This window comes from Salmo salar, chromosome ssa22 (assembly GCF_905237065.1).
Source record: "Salmo salar chromosome ssa22, Ssal_v3.1, whole genome shotgun sequence".
Lineage (NCBI taxonomy): Eukaryota > Metazoa > Chordata > Actinopteri > Salmoniformes > Salmonidae > Salmo > Salmo salar.
Genome location: NC_059463.1, coordinates 29,336,608 through 29,353,356, shown reverse-complemented (window position 1 = coordinate 29,353,356; position 16,749 = coordinate 29,336,608). Strand labels below are relative to the sequence as shown.

The window sequence follows — 16,749 nt, the reverse complement described above, 5'->3', positions numbered from 1 at the left end:
GGTAGAAATGGGTGTTTCCGCCTTCATGGCAAGTTCTCTAGGCGTATGTAATTATGAGGCAAGGCGTCAAGATTGTACTCCGATCAAGTTTAGACAACTAACATTATCTTTGATCTGGACATTTCCACACAATGTACAATATGTAAACATCATGTGCATATTATGGAAACTCTTCAAGTTACAATGTTTTCATTATAACGTCGTCATTTAACTTTTAATAACATAAAAAACAACATTCATTTTCATATTCCATCTATCGTTATTACCAGCATTTTGGCTGATGAAATATTTGTCCCGAAGTCCATTTAATGCATGTTATTGTTCTGAGTTAGATTCTCCATAGGTCCCACTCACACATTCCAATCCTTCAAACTGAGAGGACAAAGGATTTTGTCTGCTGCCTTAAGATTTAAAATGTCGTAAAAACCCCCCCACTTCTCTATCCCCCTCTCCTCTGGTGGGTGTGACATGTATCTCTGTAGGACTGTGGTCCACGGTAACCTGACCCGAACCGGCCAGTCATGACAAGCTCCAGACCATTATTCCTCCTCCACCAAACTTTACAGTTGGCACTATGCATTAGGGCAGGTAGCGTTCTCCTGGCATCCGTCAAGCCCAGATTCATCTGTCGGACTTCCAGATGGGGAAGCGTGATTCACCACTCCAGCCGACACTTGGCATTACGCATGGTGATCTTAGGCTTGTGTGCGGCTGCTCAGCCATGGAAAACCATTTCATGAAGCTCCAGACGATCAGTTCTTGTGCTGACGTTGCTTCCAGAGGCAGTTTGGAATTCGGTAGTGAGTGTGCGCTTCAGCACTCGGCTGTCCTATTCTGTGAGCTTATGTGGCCTACCACTTTGCGCCTAGCTGTTGTTGCACCTAGATGTTTCCAGGCACTGTATCCAGGCACTGCACGTTGTGTGGTATGTAAGAACAGCCCTTAGCCGTGGTACAGTTGAAGTCGGAAGTTTACATACACTTAGGTTGGAATCATTAAAACTCGTTTTTCAACTGTTAGCCGTATAGATCCATCGGCAAATTTCTTGGGCCACTATACCTATTTTGCCATTTGGACTTGGACCCCTCTGCTACTCGGAACCCTACTAATCCATCACGACTGGTCTATCGACGTCACCGCACGAGGAGGCTAAAACAGACTTTCCTCCGTCGAGACGTCCCTCTAAGGCCCTTCTGCTAGCTTGCTAGCCCCAGCCTGCTAGCTGTCTGAATCGCCATGTGTCTCCAGCCAGCCCAACCACTCACTGGACCCCTATGATCACTCGGCTATGCATGCCTCTCCCTAATATCAATATGCCTTGTCCATTGCTGTCCTGGTTAGTGATTATTGTCTTATTTCACTGTAGAGCCTCCAGCCCTGCTCAATATGCCTTAACCAACCATGTTGTTCCACCTCCCACATATGCAGTGACAACACCTGGTTTAAATGTCTCTAGAGACAATATCTCTCTCATCATTACTCAATGCCTAGCTCTGTTACCTCCTACCTCCAATGTACTCACATCCTACCATACCTTTGTCTGTACTTGAATCTATTCTATAACGCCCAGAAACCTGCTCCTTTTACTCTCTGTTCCGAACGTACTAGACGACCAGTTCTGATAGCCTTTAGCCGTACCCTTAACCTACACCTCCTCTGGTCCTCTGGTGATGTAGAGGTTAATCCAGGCCCTGCAGTGCCAAGCTCCACTACTACTCCCCAGGTGCTCTCATTTGTTGACTTCTGTAACCGTAAAAGCCTTGGTTTCATGCATGTTAACATCAGAAGCCTCCTCCCTAAGTTTGTTTTATTCACTGCTTTAGCACACTCTGCCAACCCGGATGTCCAAGCCGTGTCTGAATCCTGGCTTAGGAAGACCACCAAAACCCCTGAAATTCCATCCCTAACTATAACATTGTCCAACAAGATAGAACTGCCAAAGGGGGTGGTGTTGCAATCTACTGCAGAGATAGCCTGCAGAGTTCTGTCTTACTATCCAGGTCTGTACCCAAACAATTCGAGCTTCTACTTTTAAAAATCCACCTTTCCAGAAACAAGTCTCTCACCGTTGCCGTTAGCTACAGACCACCCTCTGCCCCCAGCTGTGCCCTGGACACCATATGTGAATTGATTGCCCCCCATCTATCTTCAGAGCTCGTGCTGCTAGGTGACCTAAACTGGCACATGCTTAACACCCCGGCCATCCTACAATCTAAGCTTGATGCCCTCAATCTCACACAAATTATCAATGAACCCACCAGGTACAACCCCAAATCCGTAAACACGGGCACCCTCATAGATATCATCCTAACCAACTTGCCCTCCAAATACACCTCTGCTGTTTTCAACCAAGATCTCAGCGATCACTGCCTCATTGCCTGCATCCGTAATGGGTCTGCGGTCAAACGACCACCCCTCATCACTGTCAAGCGCTCCCTAAAACACTTCAGCGAGCAGGCCTTTCTAATCGACCTGGCCCGGGTATCCTGTAAGGATATTGACCTCATCCCGTCAGTAGAGGATGCCTGGATATTCTTTAAATGTGACTTCCTCACCATCTTAAATAAGCATGCCCCATTCAAAAAAAATTGAACCAGGAACAGATATAGCCCTTGGTTCTCTCTAGACCTGACTGCCCTTGACCAGCACAAAAACATCCTGTGGCGTTCTGCATTAGCATTGAATAGCCCCCGTGATATGCAACTTTTCAGGGAAGTTAGGAACCAATATACACAGGCAGTTAGGAAGCTAAGGCTAGCTTTTTAAAGCAGAAATTTGCATCCTGTACCACAAACTCAAAAAAGTTCCGGGACACTGTAAAGTCCATGGAGAATAAGAGCACCTCCTCCCAGCTGCCCACTGCACAGAGGCTAGGAAACACTGTCACCACCGATAAATCCACTATAATTGAGAATTTCAATAAGCATTTTTCTACAGCTGGCCATGCTTTCCACCTACCCTGATCAACAGCCCTCCACCCCCCACAGCAACTCGCCCAAACCTCCCCATTTCTCCTTCACCCAAATCCAGATAGCTGATGTTCTGAAAGAGCTGCAAAATCTGGACCTCTACAAATCAGCCAGGCTAGACAATCTAGACCCTCTCTTTCTAAAATGATCTGCCGAAATTGTTCCAAACCCTATTACTAGCCTGTTCAACCTCTCTTTCGTATCGTCTGAGATTTCCCAAAGATTGGAAAGCTGCCACGGTCATCCCCCTCTTCAAAGGGGAGACACTCTAGACCCAAACTGCTTCAGACTTATATCTATCCTACCCTGCCTATTTAAGGTCTTCGAAAGCCAAGTTAACAAACAGATTACCGACCATTTCGAATCCCACCGTACCTTCTCTGCTATGCAATCTGGTTTCAGAGCTGGTCATGGGTGCACCTCAGCCACGCTCAAGGTCCTAAACAATATCCTAACCGCCATCGATAAGAGACACTACTGTGCAGCCGTATTCATTGACCTGGCCAAGGCTTTCGACTCTGTCAATCACTACATTCTTATTGGCAGACTCAACAGCCTTGGTTTCTCAAATGACTGCCTCACCTGGTTCACCAACTACTTCTCAGATAGAGTTCAGTGTGTCAAATTGGAGGGCCTGTTGTCCGGACCTCTGGCAGTCTCTATGGGGGTGCCACAGGGTTAAATTCTCGGGCCGACTCTCTTCTCTGTATACATCAATGATGTCGCTCTTGCTGCTGGTGATTCTCTGATCCACCTCTACGCAGACGACACCATTCTGTATACCTCTGGCCTTTCTTTGGACACTGTGTTAATTAACTAACCTCCAGATGAGCTTCAATGCCATACAACTCTCCTTCCGTGGCCTCCAACTGCTCTTAAATGCTGTCACGATCTTCGTAATAATATTCGGACCAAAGCGCAGCGTGATATGGGTTCCACATGTTTATTGAATGAAACGCACAAAAAAACAATAAAGAACGAATGAAACGTCAAGTAAATGAAGTGCCCACAGGCAACTACACATAAACAAGATCCCACAAAACACAGTGGGGAAATGCCTGCATAAATATGATCCCCAATCAGAGACAATGAAAAACAGCTGCCTCTGATTGGGAACCATACCAGGCCAACATAGACATAAACAACCTAGATTACCCACCCTAGTCACACCCCGACTTAACCAAAATAGAGAATAAAAAGGCTCTCTATGGTCAGGGCGTGACAGTACCCCCCCCCCCCCACACAAAACCTGACTCTATAGGGGAGGGTCCGGGTGGCATCTAGCGTGGGTGGCGGCTCCGGTGCGGGTCTTTGCCCCCGCCCAGACCACGGATCCGGTCATGGAGCCGGGTAGAATGCCGCGCCCGGACTGGGCACCGGCGCAGAGGAAGGCTCCTGCCATGGAGCAGGACTGGACGCCGTGCCTGGACTGGTCACCGGCGCAGAGGAAGGCTCCTGCCATGGAGCGGGACTGGGCGCTGTGCCTGGACTGGCACCGGCGCAGAGGACGGCTCCTGCCCTGGAGCTGGACTGGACACCGTGCTTGGACTGGGCACCGGCGCAGAAGAAGGCACCGGCCATGGAGCAGGACTGGACACCGTGCCTGGACTGGGCATCGGCGCAGAAGGTTCCGGACTGTGGACCGGCGCAGGAGGTTCCGAACTGTGGACCGTCGCAGGAGGTTCCGAACTGTGGACCGTCGCAGGAGGTTCCGGACTGTGGACCGTCGCAGGAGGTTCCGGACTGTGGACCGTCGCCGGAAGCTCTGGACTGGAAACCGTCGCCGGAAGCTCTGGACTGGGGACCGTCGCTGGCAGCTCTGGACTGTGAACCGTCGCCGGAAGCTCTGGACTGTGAATGCGCACTGGAGGCCTAGTGCGTGGAGCAGGCACAGGACGTACCGGACTGGGGAGGCGCACTGTAAGCCTGATGCGTGGGGCCGGTACAGGTTGCACCGGACTGGTGACACGCTCTTCAGGGCGAGTGCGGGGAGCAGGCACAGGACATACCGGACTGGGGAGGCGCACTGGAGGCCTGATACGTGGGGGCGGCACAGGTTGCACCGGTCTGGTGACATGCTCTTCAGGGCGAGTACGGGGAGCAGGCACAGGACGTACCGGACTGGGAAGGCGCACTGGAGGCCTAGTGCGTGGAGCCGGCACAGGTGGTACCGGACTGGTGACACACAATTCAGGGAGAGTGCAAGGAGCAGGCACAGGACATACCGGACTGGGAACACGCACTTCAGGGAGAGTGCGAGGAGGAGACACAGGACGAACCGGACTGGGGATGCGCAATGGAGGCCAGATAGGTGGAGCCGGCCCAGGTTTCACCGGACTGATGACGCGTTCCTTCAAACGCCTGCGTTGCCGCATACTCCTAGCCAACTCCATTCTCCGGTATTCCTCCTCGCACTGTTCCATCAAATCCCAGGCGGGCTCTGGTACTCTCCTTAGGTCAACCAACCACCTCTCTATCTCCTCCCAGGTGGTCTCTGGCTCTTCCCTTTGCTCAGCCGCCAGCTCCTTGTGCCCACCCCCCAAAAAATCTTGGGGCTGTCCTTTGGGCTTTCGTTGTGGCCGCGAACACCGGCGTCGTCGCTGACCTCCCTTATCTCCTTGCGTCTGCTTCCAAGGAAGGCTTTCGTGTCCCTGCATGATTTCCTCCCATGTCCAGGATATCTTCTCCTCCTTGATCTCCTCCCAAGCCCAGGATACCTTCTCCTCCTGGGCACGCTGCTTGGTCCTGGTTTGGTGGGATCTTCTGTCACGATCGTCGTAACAATATTCGAACCAAAGTGCAGCGTGATATGGGTTCCACATGTTTAATGAATGAAATGCACAAAAAAACAATAAAAATACGAACGAAACGCAATTCATTTGAAACATTAAACATTCCTTTAAAACTGACTGGCTAGCTAGCTAACAAACATACAGTGCAAATAAATTCTTCAAATTCAGTATTTTACACAATATCTTATCACAGCACTGGCAAACCATGGTTGACCAACTCCCTGACCAAAATGACTGCTCTGCCTAATGACATCATTGTGAAACATTTCCATTAGAATTTCATTTCTTTCTTATGAACATTTTGTCAACTAGTCTTTGAGATATTAGGCTACTAGGGTTCTTACTATGCGTTTTGGTGTATTGAAAAATACTCTGATGTCCGTCTTTTATTTTTTTGCCATTTTTCTACCTGGCTGGCTACACACACAGTGTGTAGGTTATTTACAGTAGGAGATGGGCTTCTATCATCTTCAATCATTCTATATGGGCTTCGATCTAAAAGGTAGCTAGCAAATGTGAAACGGATTAAAATGACAAGAGTTGACAGCTGTATGAGTTCACCATTTACACAACATATGCTGTAACCTTTTGTAATTTTAATAGTTTGTTTCATATTGGCTGGCTTCCAACAATAGCTGAATTTGCAAAGCTAGCGAGCACCAATTCAGTTCCAGTGGTGTTTGCTATAATCTTTGCTACCCGGGTTAAATAAAGGTGAAATTAAATAAATAAAAGTTCCCATGCGACAATTTAGCTTTTGCAACGAGACCATTAAATATATTTAAGACAATGGTAGATGAGAGTGTAGTTCTGTTCAGTTTGGACTTCAGTTTATCGCTAACCTTATCACAGGGACTTTGAAGCACTAACTTACATCATCTGCATGGTGATTCCATCTTTGACGACGCCACATAAATGGAATAGGTACTAGCTAGCTTAATAGTTAATATTTGTGCGCTAGCTCTGCATATTCAGCTAGTGTGTGTGTGCGCGATTGACTGTATGAACCTCACGGCAGTTACGTAGCAAGCTAAGGAACTGGCAGTGGATCAAACCATTGTGAGGCAAAGGGCGGGGGGGGTCGCAATCAAAAACGCGCTATTAAGTGTCTATAATCAGCACAATTGCTTTCATTGCGTATTATTAATATTATTTAAATTACATAGTTATGTTTCAGTGATATATTGGGGGGGACAAATCATATTTTTCCCAGGATGGGGGGGTCGTGTCCCCCCGTCCCCCCCGGGATTTCCGCCCCTGGCTCCTCCCCACAGTACCCCCTAACCTGCTGTGCTTGGCTCTTCAAGTGACAAATTGGCTGTAAGGATCCAGTGCAGCAGGGCCACTAGGTGAGTAGTGGTCACCATTGCGATACAGCTCTCCACTCTGCTAGCCGCCATGCAGACAAACACCAGTTGCTTCTGTAACCGATGTGAAATGGCTAGCTAGTCAGCGGGGTGCGAGCTAATAGCGTTTTCAAATGGTGACGTCACTCGCTGAGACCTTGAAGTAGTTGTTCCCCATGCTCTGCAAGGGCCGCGGCTTTTGTGGTTTGATGGGTAACGATGATTCATGGGAGGCTGTTGTTGATGTGTGCAGAGGGTCCCTGGTTCGAGCCCAGGTAGGGGTGAGGAGAGGGACGGAAGCTATGCTGTTACACTTCCCCAGCCAGAAGAACAGATAGTAGACACTGCGCCTGACCAGCCATTGATACATGGACAAAAACAGTAAATTACTGTAGAGTACTTTAGAGAAATATGAGCAATACAGAATTTTGCTACCTGTATGGGCTTTCTTATCTAGGCAGTGACACCTCCTGCTGGGTCCAAAGGGGCAGGCAGCCCAGGTGTGGGAAGCCTCCCACCCATTCATCCATCCATGAGAAGCTCAGTCTCAGATCATGGAGCTTTTTAATAACCTCTGTGGGGGTTCTGGGTATCTCCTCTGCCACCCTGCCCACCTCCCCGCAGGGCCACACCCCTGGTGCGACCAGACACCACAGTAAGGAGGTCCCTATCTTGCTCTCCTTGGGCCTGCTCCTCAATGAGCCTCTTCCTCCTTTCCTGTTAGGCCATCCAACTGATTTTTCTCGCTACCCTCTCCATGGTCTTTTTTGTTTTCTGGCTCTTCTGGGCCCTAAATAGGCCACAGCAAGACATGTTGCTTCCTCGCTTGTTGAAATAACAAGGGGGGGGGGCTGACGATTATTTTTCTCTGTAATGAATCCCTTTGTGGAGAACAAGTCATTGGCTGCCGTCACGTGAAATCCATAGATTAGGGCCTAATGAATTTATTTCAATTGACTGATTTCCTTATGAACTGGAACTCAGAATCGTAGAAATATGTTGCATTTTTACTATAGGATACATAGTAAGATACTATTCCTTTCAGTGGCAAGAAAAAAAACGATAAAAAGGTGATAAAACGTCATTTGCAAAACAGTGGTGACATTACCTGAGCTACTTCAGAGGTGTATTCAAAATGGTTTAAACATGTAATGAGTGCTCCAAAACAGAAACGCTATTTAACATGTGCCTCAGTAAAGTTTATATTATTGTCTCCTTGTGTTATATAATACACTCACATAGCATAAATAACTCTTTAATAAAAATCCAATGATTAATCAAAATGATTAAAGTTACCCTTCACTGGCCGTTTGAAGAAGCGAAAGATTTTCCCGGATCAGTGTCATTTCCATGACCTGCCTTCTTGATGGGACAAACACATATGCCTCCCTGTCAAGCCCATGAGATGGACCACAACAGTTCAGGCCAGGGTGTACTTTGCTGGATTGAAAAACATTGCAATGTTACACAATCTGAACACACCCCTGCTCTGAGTCTGGTGGCTCACAAAAAGTAAATGGACACAGCACCATCTAGAGGCTCCTTCTGCAGTAATGTCAGTGAATCCTTCCTCATTTAAAACTACATCCATCCCCAAACATTATCAATTAAATCGAGTGCATTCAGAAAGCATTCAGAAAACAAAATGTGGAAAAAGTCAAGGTAAGTTTTTTTTTTACATTTTCCCCTCAATCTACACAGAATACCCCATAATGACCAAGTACAAATAAGTTTAGATTAAGTTATTATTAAATAATACATTTACATAAGTATTCAGACCCTTTACTCAGTACTTTGTTGAAGCACCTTTGGCAGCAATGACAGCCTTGAGTATGATGCTACAAGCTTGGCACACCTGTACATGGGGAGTTTCTCCCATTCTTCTCTGCAGATCCTCTCAAGCTCTGTCAGGTTGAATGCGGAATGTCCCTTCATAGCCATTTTCAGGTCTCTCCAGAGATGTTCGATCAGGTTCAAGTCCGGACTATGGCTGGACCACTCAATGATATTAAGAGAGTTGCCCGAAGCCATTCCTGTGTTGTCCTGGCTGTGTGCTTAGGGTCGTTGTCCAGTTGGAAGGTGAACCTTCACCCCGGTCTGAGCGCTCTGGAGCAGGTTTTCATCAAGGATCTCTCTGCACTTTGCTCCCTTCATCTTTCCCTCAATCCAGACTAGTCTGCTGAAAAACATTGCCATAGCATGATGGTTCCACCACCATGCTTCACTGTAGGGATGGTGACAGGCTTCCTGTGACGATTTGCATTCAGGCCAAAGAGTTACATCTTGGATTCATCAGACAAGAGAATCTTGTTTCTCATGGTCTGAGTCCTTTAGGTGCCTTTTGGCAAACTCCAAGCGGGCTGTCATGTGCCTTTTACTGAGGAGTGGCTTCCGTCTGGCCACTCTACCATAAAGGCCTGATTGGTGGAGTGCTGCAGAGACGCTTGTCCTTCTGGAAGGTTCTCCCATCTCCACAGAGGAACTCTGTCAAAGTGACCATCGGGTTCTTGGTCACCTCTTTGCCCGAGGCCCTTCTCCCGATTACTCAGTTTGGCCAGGCGGCCAGCTCTAGGAAGAGTCTTGGTGGTTCCAAACTTCTTCCATTTAAGAATGGTGGTGGCCACTGTGTCCTTGGGGAGTTTCAATCCTGCAGACATTTTTTGGTACTCTTTCCCATATCTGTGCTGGACTCCAATCAAGTTGTAGAAACATTTCAAGGATGACCTGGAGCTCAATTTCAATTCTCATAGCAAAGGGTGTGAATACCTTTGCTATGAGCCTTCCCTGTAGCTCAGTTGGTAGAGCATGGTGTTTGCAACACCAGGGTTGTGGGTTCGATTCCCACGGGGGGCCAGCACAGAAAAAAAAAAAAAAATGTATGAAATGTATGCATTCACTACTGTAAGTCGCTCTGGATAAGAGCGTCTGCTAAAATGACTAAAATGTAAAAAAAATGTAAATACTTATGTAAATAAGGTATTTGTTTTATATTTTTAATACATTTGCTACAACTTCTAAAAACCTGTTTTCACTTTGTCATTATGGTGTATTGTGTGGAGATTGAGAAAACATTTTTTAAATCATCAATTTTAAAAGGTTGTAATGTATTAAAAATGTGGAAAAAGTCAAGGGGTCTCAAAACACAATCATCAAACATTAACAAGATCACCAGTCTAAACAAAATGAACTATGGACTGATTCAGTCATGCATCAATCCATTAAACAGACATCTTTAGCTATAGACAAGTGCCTTGAATCACAAATATAGCAAATCAGAAAACACAATGTCAAATGAAAATGCTATCCTTTAATAACAGATCATAAATAAAGAAAGCAGGTTACAGATCCCAGGTCAAATTACAAAAATGGTTCCTTCTCTTTGGTGCCCTCTGAGGGGTCAAAGATCATGGTAATGTCATTATAGTCTAACACACATTGACGTTGCTTGTGTGTTAGGGTAGATTAATACAGGTGTGTGTCACCTGTGTGAGACATGTCTGTGAGGATCAAGAATAATTTTTGTAGAAGGACAGCATGTCATCCAGGCTCTGGGAGGGGGGCTGGGTCTGAGGGGGGCACTGGGGCTGAGTTTGGGGCTGGGGGGGATACTGTGGGGTGTATTGAGGGGGGAAGTGAGGTGGGGCTGCATACTGGAGGTGAGGTGGAGTGGGATACTGGGGATGAAAGGGTAGATGTGCAAATTGGGGCTGAAATGGGTAATCAAACTGAGGGTGTGTTTGTGGTGGTGGAGGTGGTGTATATTGGGGTTGGGGCTGTTGGGAGGGGGGGTACTGAGGTGGGGGTTGGGGGGGCACTGAGGGGCTGGAGGTGCAGGTGTATTTTGGAGATGGACAGTGTTTTGGGGCTGAGCAGGGGATGGTGTGGGTTGAGGTTGTGAGGGTACAGGGGTACTTGGCTGGGGTACAGGAGTACTTTTGGGGTTGGCCTGGGGCACCTTGCACCCTCCACCCTGCCCCTCTGACCACTTGAAGGCCATTTTGGGTTTGTCCTTCTCACGTTTGGCCTCTTTCCCATAGCTCTGTCTTTTATTATTGCTGAAGTACGCAGAGGGAGGGGCGAATTCCGACTCCCTCTCATCCCGCCGCCGACTCGTCCACTCGCCAAAAAAGTCCACTATGAAAGGAATGTGTTGTCATATTGGAAAGAGAAGAGAGTTAGTTAATGACTTAACCCCCGACAGCATACCAGTCATCAGTGTCCCACTGGAGGAAATTGCCAGAGATGACAGGCCCTGGTAACACCTAGATCTCTCCTGCTCTAATTTGTCGTGTTATACATCAATGATTACCATTAATTATAAAAAGACCCATGCCAATCGTGTCAGCCCCAAACAAGGAGTAGCGTTTACCTTTGCCCCTGTCCCACTCTCTGACGTGGGGTACTCCTGGCTTGGTGTCCCTCCTCTCCTGGATCTCCACCACCACCTTCTTCAATGCAGGGGCCTCTTCAGGTGCTCCACCTGATGGGGGTAGGGGCCCAATCAGGTCCTCCTTCCCTTCTGAGAGAAGCAATACAACCGATAACACTTACAATAGCATTCACTACAGCCCAAAGTATACAGAGCAGTAGTCATAGCCATTCAATCTAGCGTGATCAGTTATCATTGTCCCTGATGCAGTATTGTTGTGGGAGTTTCCTCTAACCTTGGTTGTGTTCATCTCCCTGGTCGTCCTCAGTTCCGTCCAGCTTGGCCTTCTTCATCTTCCTCTGCCTCACCTTGGCCAGCCGAGCATCCAGCAGAGTCTTTCTCCTCTCCTTCAGCTGGTCCCTCTTACTGCGCTGGTCTGTTGTCTATGAAAAAGAAAGGGAGAGAAAAAAAACATTGACAATCTGCTTCAAACTCAGTCATTTAAATTAACTGATACATAATATAAGTAAGGTCCTAATCTCGGGGGTTGCCAAGGCTGAGAGCAACTCACCTGATCTCTGAGCATGTCCAGGGTCTCTCTCTGTTTCCTGCGCTGCTCCTGGTCCTGAGAGAACGCAAAGTAGCCCACACCCAGCTCACGGGCCTCTGACGTTGACAGAAGGAAAGATAACAGAGAGGAAAAATAGAAGGTTGCGAGATGGAGATGGAAGAGGCCGGAGATCAGAGAGAGTGGAGAAGAGCACAAGTCAATCCATAATCCACAGAGAACACACCTCTCTGGGTTTGCTGTAAAATGTACAGTAAATAGCGTTTGATTTGATGATGCATCTCTGTAACAGGTGTCTTGCTAACCTTGCTCCCTGATGTTCTCATAGTGGATTGGACCCACAGGTCTGTTCATGGCCTCCTCCTCCTCCCTCTCCCACTCCTGCCTTTGCAGCTCTCTACGCATGTCCTCTGACAGCAGGTCCTTCTCAGCCGGGTCATGTCTGTGTAGATAAAAACAAGAACACATAAAAAACATTAACAAAAAAATATATAAAAAATGAATAACCAGAACAACACTATCGGTACTAACATCTTCTTCTAAAAAGAAGCTTACATTCATTTCCAGGTTTGATCAGAGTAAAATATACCTTTTTCCCTGAAAGTCTTTGTCCATTTTCTTGAACCCTGGTAGGTCTTTCTTCATGCATCTCCGAGATCGTCCCAAAGCATCTACATAGTCCACCCTGAGTAGAAATCAGTAAATGGCTACTTTAATTCCTAACCCTCGACCGCTCAATGGCATCTACAGTCCAATACTCCGATTCTGCTATAGATGAGACATACAGTAGTTTGGGGCTTCATGTGCTGTAGATACATTACCATTCCTCGCCAGGGTTCTCAGGGGGTGGGATGGGGGGGGAGGAGCTCTCTCTATCCTCTCTCTCACTCTCTCGTTGGGCATGATTCTCTCTCTTCTTGTCAATAATCTTCTGGGTGAAATCCACCAGAAAAAGTCCCTCTGTCTCCTCATCTGACACATTGGAAAAGAGGATAGTAATTCCAATGTGAGAAAAACAAAAGGCATTTGCAGGGCCTTCACATGTCAACTTTACATACAGAATATGACAGCATTTCTTGTACAGTATCACAAACGACATAACATGTACAAAAAAAAATTATAATAATAAGATTTAAAAAATGCATGAAATTAAATGTATGCATTCACTACTGTAAGTCGCTCTGGATAAGAGCGTCTGCTAAATGACTAAAATGTAAATGTAAAATAACACTATACCAGGGAAGTCTCCTTTGGTCATCTGCTCATACAGTTTTGCCTTCTCCTCTAGCTTGCGCCTGCAGGAAAAGAGAGACATGGAAGACAAGCAGCAATGAGAGACTTTTGCTATACTACAAAAAAAGACCTAATAGAAGTCAGTTATGGTGCAGTAAACATGTTGTCAGCGTGTAGTACACTTTGTACTCACTTTGCCTTGTCAAGGTTGTTCTCTTCCTCTGCCACCAGTTCCACATCTTTCTGAGCCCGCTCTGAAACACCCTCATTCTGTTTGATCCAAACATTAGGTTTCTACACAGGGAAAATAACACAATGGATGTTATGGAGACAAAGTTAGGATATGCTGGTCAAAATGTGTGGTATCCTGTTCATTACATGTCTCTGTCCTGTACAATGTTCAATACATACCTTGATTTTGGGGGCTTTGGTACTAGTTCCAGCATCTTGCCCCAATTTTTCATGTTTGAATTGCTCTTGTTTCCTGTAGAGTTCAGCCTTGAGATCAACCAGCTGCAGATGAGAGTGTGATGTATTCTCCATTGAAATTTGTAACGTAGCAGTGTGGTCGCCATTTTAGTGGTTAAACTGATAGCAACTAACGTTAGCCCAATAAGTCGTGTCACCATTTGAATACCCATGAACCTCGACAACAATAGACAGTGCTTTATTTTTTTTACATTTACTTTGACTATAACATTGTTAGTTTGCCTGCTGACTAAGATGTCAGCAGAAAGTAGCCTAGCTTCCTACGTTAGGGTAGTGACTAGGCTAGCTAGCTAGCGACCGTTAACTAACTAGCGAGCTATGGTTCACACACTGATGACAAGCAACATTAGAGACAATATGACAATATTAATTATTCTGAACAACTCACAGATGAAGCAGTCACGGCATATTGCTTTTTCTTTTTATCCATGGCTGTTAGATTTCGATATATTAGCTCACAACCAGCAACCTAGTGAAATAACAATCCACAACTTCGAAGAAGGCGTGCTGTTTGGGTCACGTGATCATTCCGGAGGGATGTAGCTAGCTAAGTAGACTCAAGACTGCCACCTACTAGTGTGGAGTAAGAAACCTAGCGTGTCTATTTTTTGTATTATTACTTTTATAGATGTTTTATTTTTATTTAACCTTTATTTAAATAGGCAATTCAGTTAAGAAAAAAATATTATTTACAATGACTGCCTACCCCAGCCAAACCCTAACAACGCTGGGCCAATTGTGCGCTGCCCTATGGGACTCCCAATCACTGCCTGTTGTGATACAGCCTACAATCAAACTAGGGTCTGGAATAACGCCTCTAGTCCTGAGATGCAGTACCATGGACCGCTGCGCCACTCGGGAGCCCAAATGCATGTTCGGGCCGTGGCAGCCCCGAATCCTAACCACTAGATGCTTTCAATGTTTGCCAAATTTGTTTTGGGTTAATCACATCATGGATTTAGGCTCTTGAACATGCAGTTGATTATGTAATAGAGGGGCACATGTATATCAGAGATGGACAGAGATAGTTCATTTACTAATGTGATCTTGTAACCAATAATATACTATTTATATGCTTACAATGATGCACAACATTCTGCCCATTATAGCTGACAAAGAACGGCATGTTGACATAATGTGTTATTGGCATATTTCCGTAAACAGGACAGTGAATATGTCTATTGCAGACTCAGTAAATAGGACCCATGCCAAATCTTTTCAGTCTCCTGAGGGGGAGTAGGTTTTGTCGTGCCCTCTTCACGACTGTCTTGGTGTGCTTGGACCATGTTAATTTTCTGGTGATGTGGATACCAAGGAACTTGAAGCTCTCAACCTGCTCTACTACAGCCCCGTCGATGAGAATGGGGGCATGCTCGGTCCTCTTTTTCCTGTAATCCATAATCATCTCCTTTGTCTTGATCACGTTGAGGGAGAGGTTGTTGTCCTGGCACCACACGTCCAGGTCTCTGACCTCCTCCCTATAGGCTGTCTCGTTGTTGTCGGTGATCAGGCCTACCACTGTTGTGTCATCTGCAAACTTAATGATGGTGTTGGAGTCGTGCCTGGCCGTGCAGTCATGAGTGAATAGGGAGTACAGGAGGGGACTGAGCACGCACCCCTGAGGGGCCCGTGTTGAGGATCAGCGTGGCGGATGTGTTGTTACCTACCCTTACCACCTGGGGGCAGCCTGTCAGGAAGTCCACGATCCAGTTGCAGAGGGAGGTGTTTAGTCCCAGGGTCCTTAGCTTATTGATGAGCTTTGAGGGCACTATGGTGTTGAACGCTGAGCTGTAGTCAATGAATAGCATTCTCACATAGGTGTTACTTTTGTCCAGGTGGGAAAGGGCAGTGTGGAGTGCAATAGAGATTGTGTCATCTGTGGATCTGCCACGTGTGCGCTGAAAGGAAAATCCACGTGACTGATTTGATGTCAAAAAGACATTGGCGATTGAGTCCCTGGTTTGGATCTTTTGGTAGTTAGAAAAAGTTCAAGCAAATATTCCTCAAGGAACACAAAATTCAAGAGCACAATGTGGAATAGTATGACTGACCCTACATACTGATCTTAGGTCAGTTCTTGAGTCGTCCCCTAATGTATTTGGGTAGGGTAAACTGATACTAAATCTATCAATTTGTGAGTTCATCTGGAAGCTCTATATTCCTGCCATTTTGCAAGACTCCATTTGATGACAGTGTTGTTATTATATAGAGAAATAAATGAATTCATAATTATTGCACTAATGATGCATGGTTTTATCAGTCTGGTGTAGGACTTAATACATTCTATACTTGTAGGCCACCGTGTACCAAATAAAAAAATACAAGTTAAATGGGGCTTCATCTCATTTTCAACTCTACTGTCACAAAAAAAATGTGTCATATCGCGAATGTGCCCATTCTGGTATTGGCATGTGCGCCGACAAAAGCTTGCAGATACAGTGCGGGTTAAATCTATATGATGAGATAATTATGGACAAAATAGCAAAATTATTGTAATTTGTCAAAAGGCAGCCAAGCATCGATCATCATGTCACCAGAATAAGACACTCGATATTGAAAAGGAGCATCAAGCTCATCACCGTGCACTTTCACCACCCTGTGAAGTTCATCATCATTTATTTTCAACTGTAGCCAAAAACTGCATGCTGTGTTTCCCCTAGCAGTCGGCACTTCCGGTTCTCGATGCATGAGCAGTTAGATTCTTCCAATAATCACTCTATTTTGGCATTGCTTTATTAGTTGTTAGTTTAATATTACATGTTACAATCGAAGTATAGACACGTATAACGCCTCATAGTAGTGGGCGGACCATACAGCATGTCAATTGCGTGACTCCGACCGATATGATGGTTATTGGGCTATATTCATTTTTGCCCTTAAATGCGTTTCCACCGCAATTTTCGCATTATTAATTTTACCGACACAAAATGATCTCACCCTGTCTAGCTGTACTATGTTTTGCAGACATTTGGAAAGTTTACCG

The 16,749-nt window shown here is 46.1% G+C and overlaps 1 protein-coding gene across 1 annotated transcript; it reads right to left on the bottom strand.

Annotated features, from left to right (window-relative positions):
- Positions 1 to 10,394: 10,394 nt before the first annotated feature.
- Positions 10,395 to 14,307, bottom strand: LOC106583216 (coiled-coil domain-containing protein 174). Its single transcript, XM_014167135.2, has 11 exons — positions 14,155 to 14,307; positions 13,689 to 13,790; positions 13,471 to 13,571; positions 13,281 to 13,339; positions 12,866 to 13,016; positions 12,634 to 12,729; positions 12,350 to 12,486; positions 12,048 to 12,142; positions 11,772 to 11,919; positions 11,477 to 11,626; positions 10,395 to 11,241 (listed from the first exon to the last, which is right to left on the bottom strand). The coding sequence occupies exons 1-11, from the start codon at positions 14,194 to 14,196 to the stop codon at positions 10,586 to 10,588; spliced, it is 1,737 nt and encodes a 578-aa protein (XP_014022610.2). The 5' UTR covers positions 14,197 to 14,307; the 3' UTR covers positions 10,395 to 10,585.
- Between the last annotated feature and the right edge of the window lie 2,442 nt (positions 14,308 to 16,749).

Coding starts and splice junctions, on each gene's coding strand:
- LOC106583216 (XM_014167135.2), bottom strand. CDS start 14,196: ATGGATAAAAAGAAAAAGCAATATGCCGTGACTGCTTCATCT. Junction 13,340..13,470: donor AACAACCTTGACAAGGCAAA/GTGAGTACAAAG, acceptor CTTTTCCTGCAG/GCGCAAGCTAGAGGAGAAGG. Junction 12,730..12,865: donor GAGAACCCTGGCGAGGAATG/GTAATGTATCTA, acceptor ATTTCTACTCAG/GGTGGACTATGTAGATGCTT.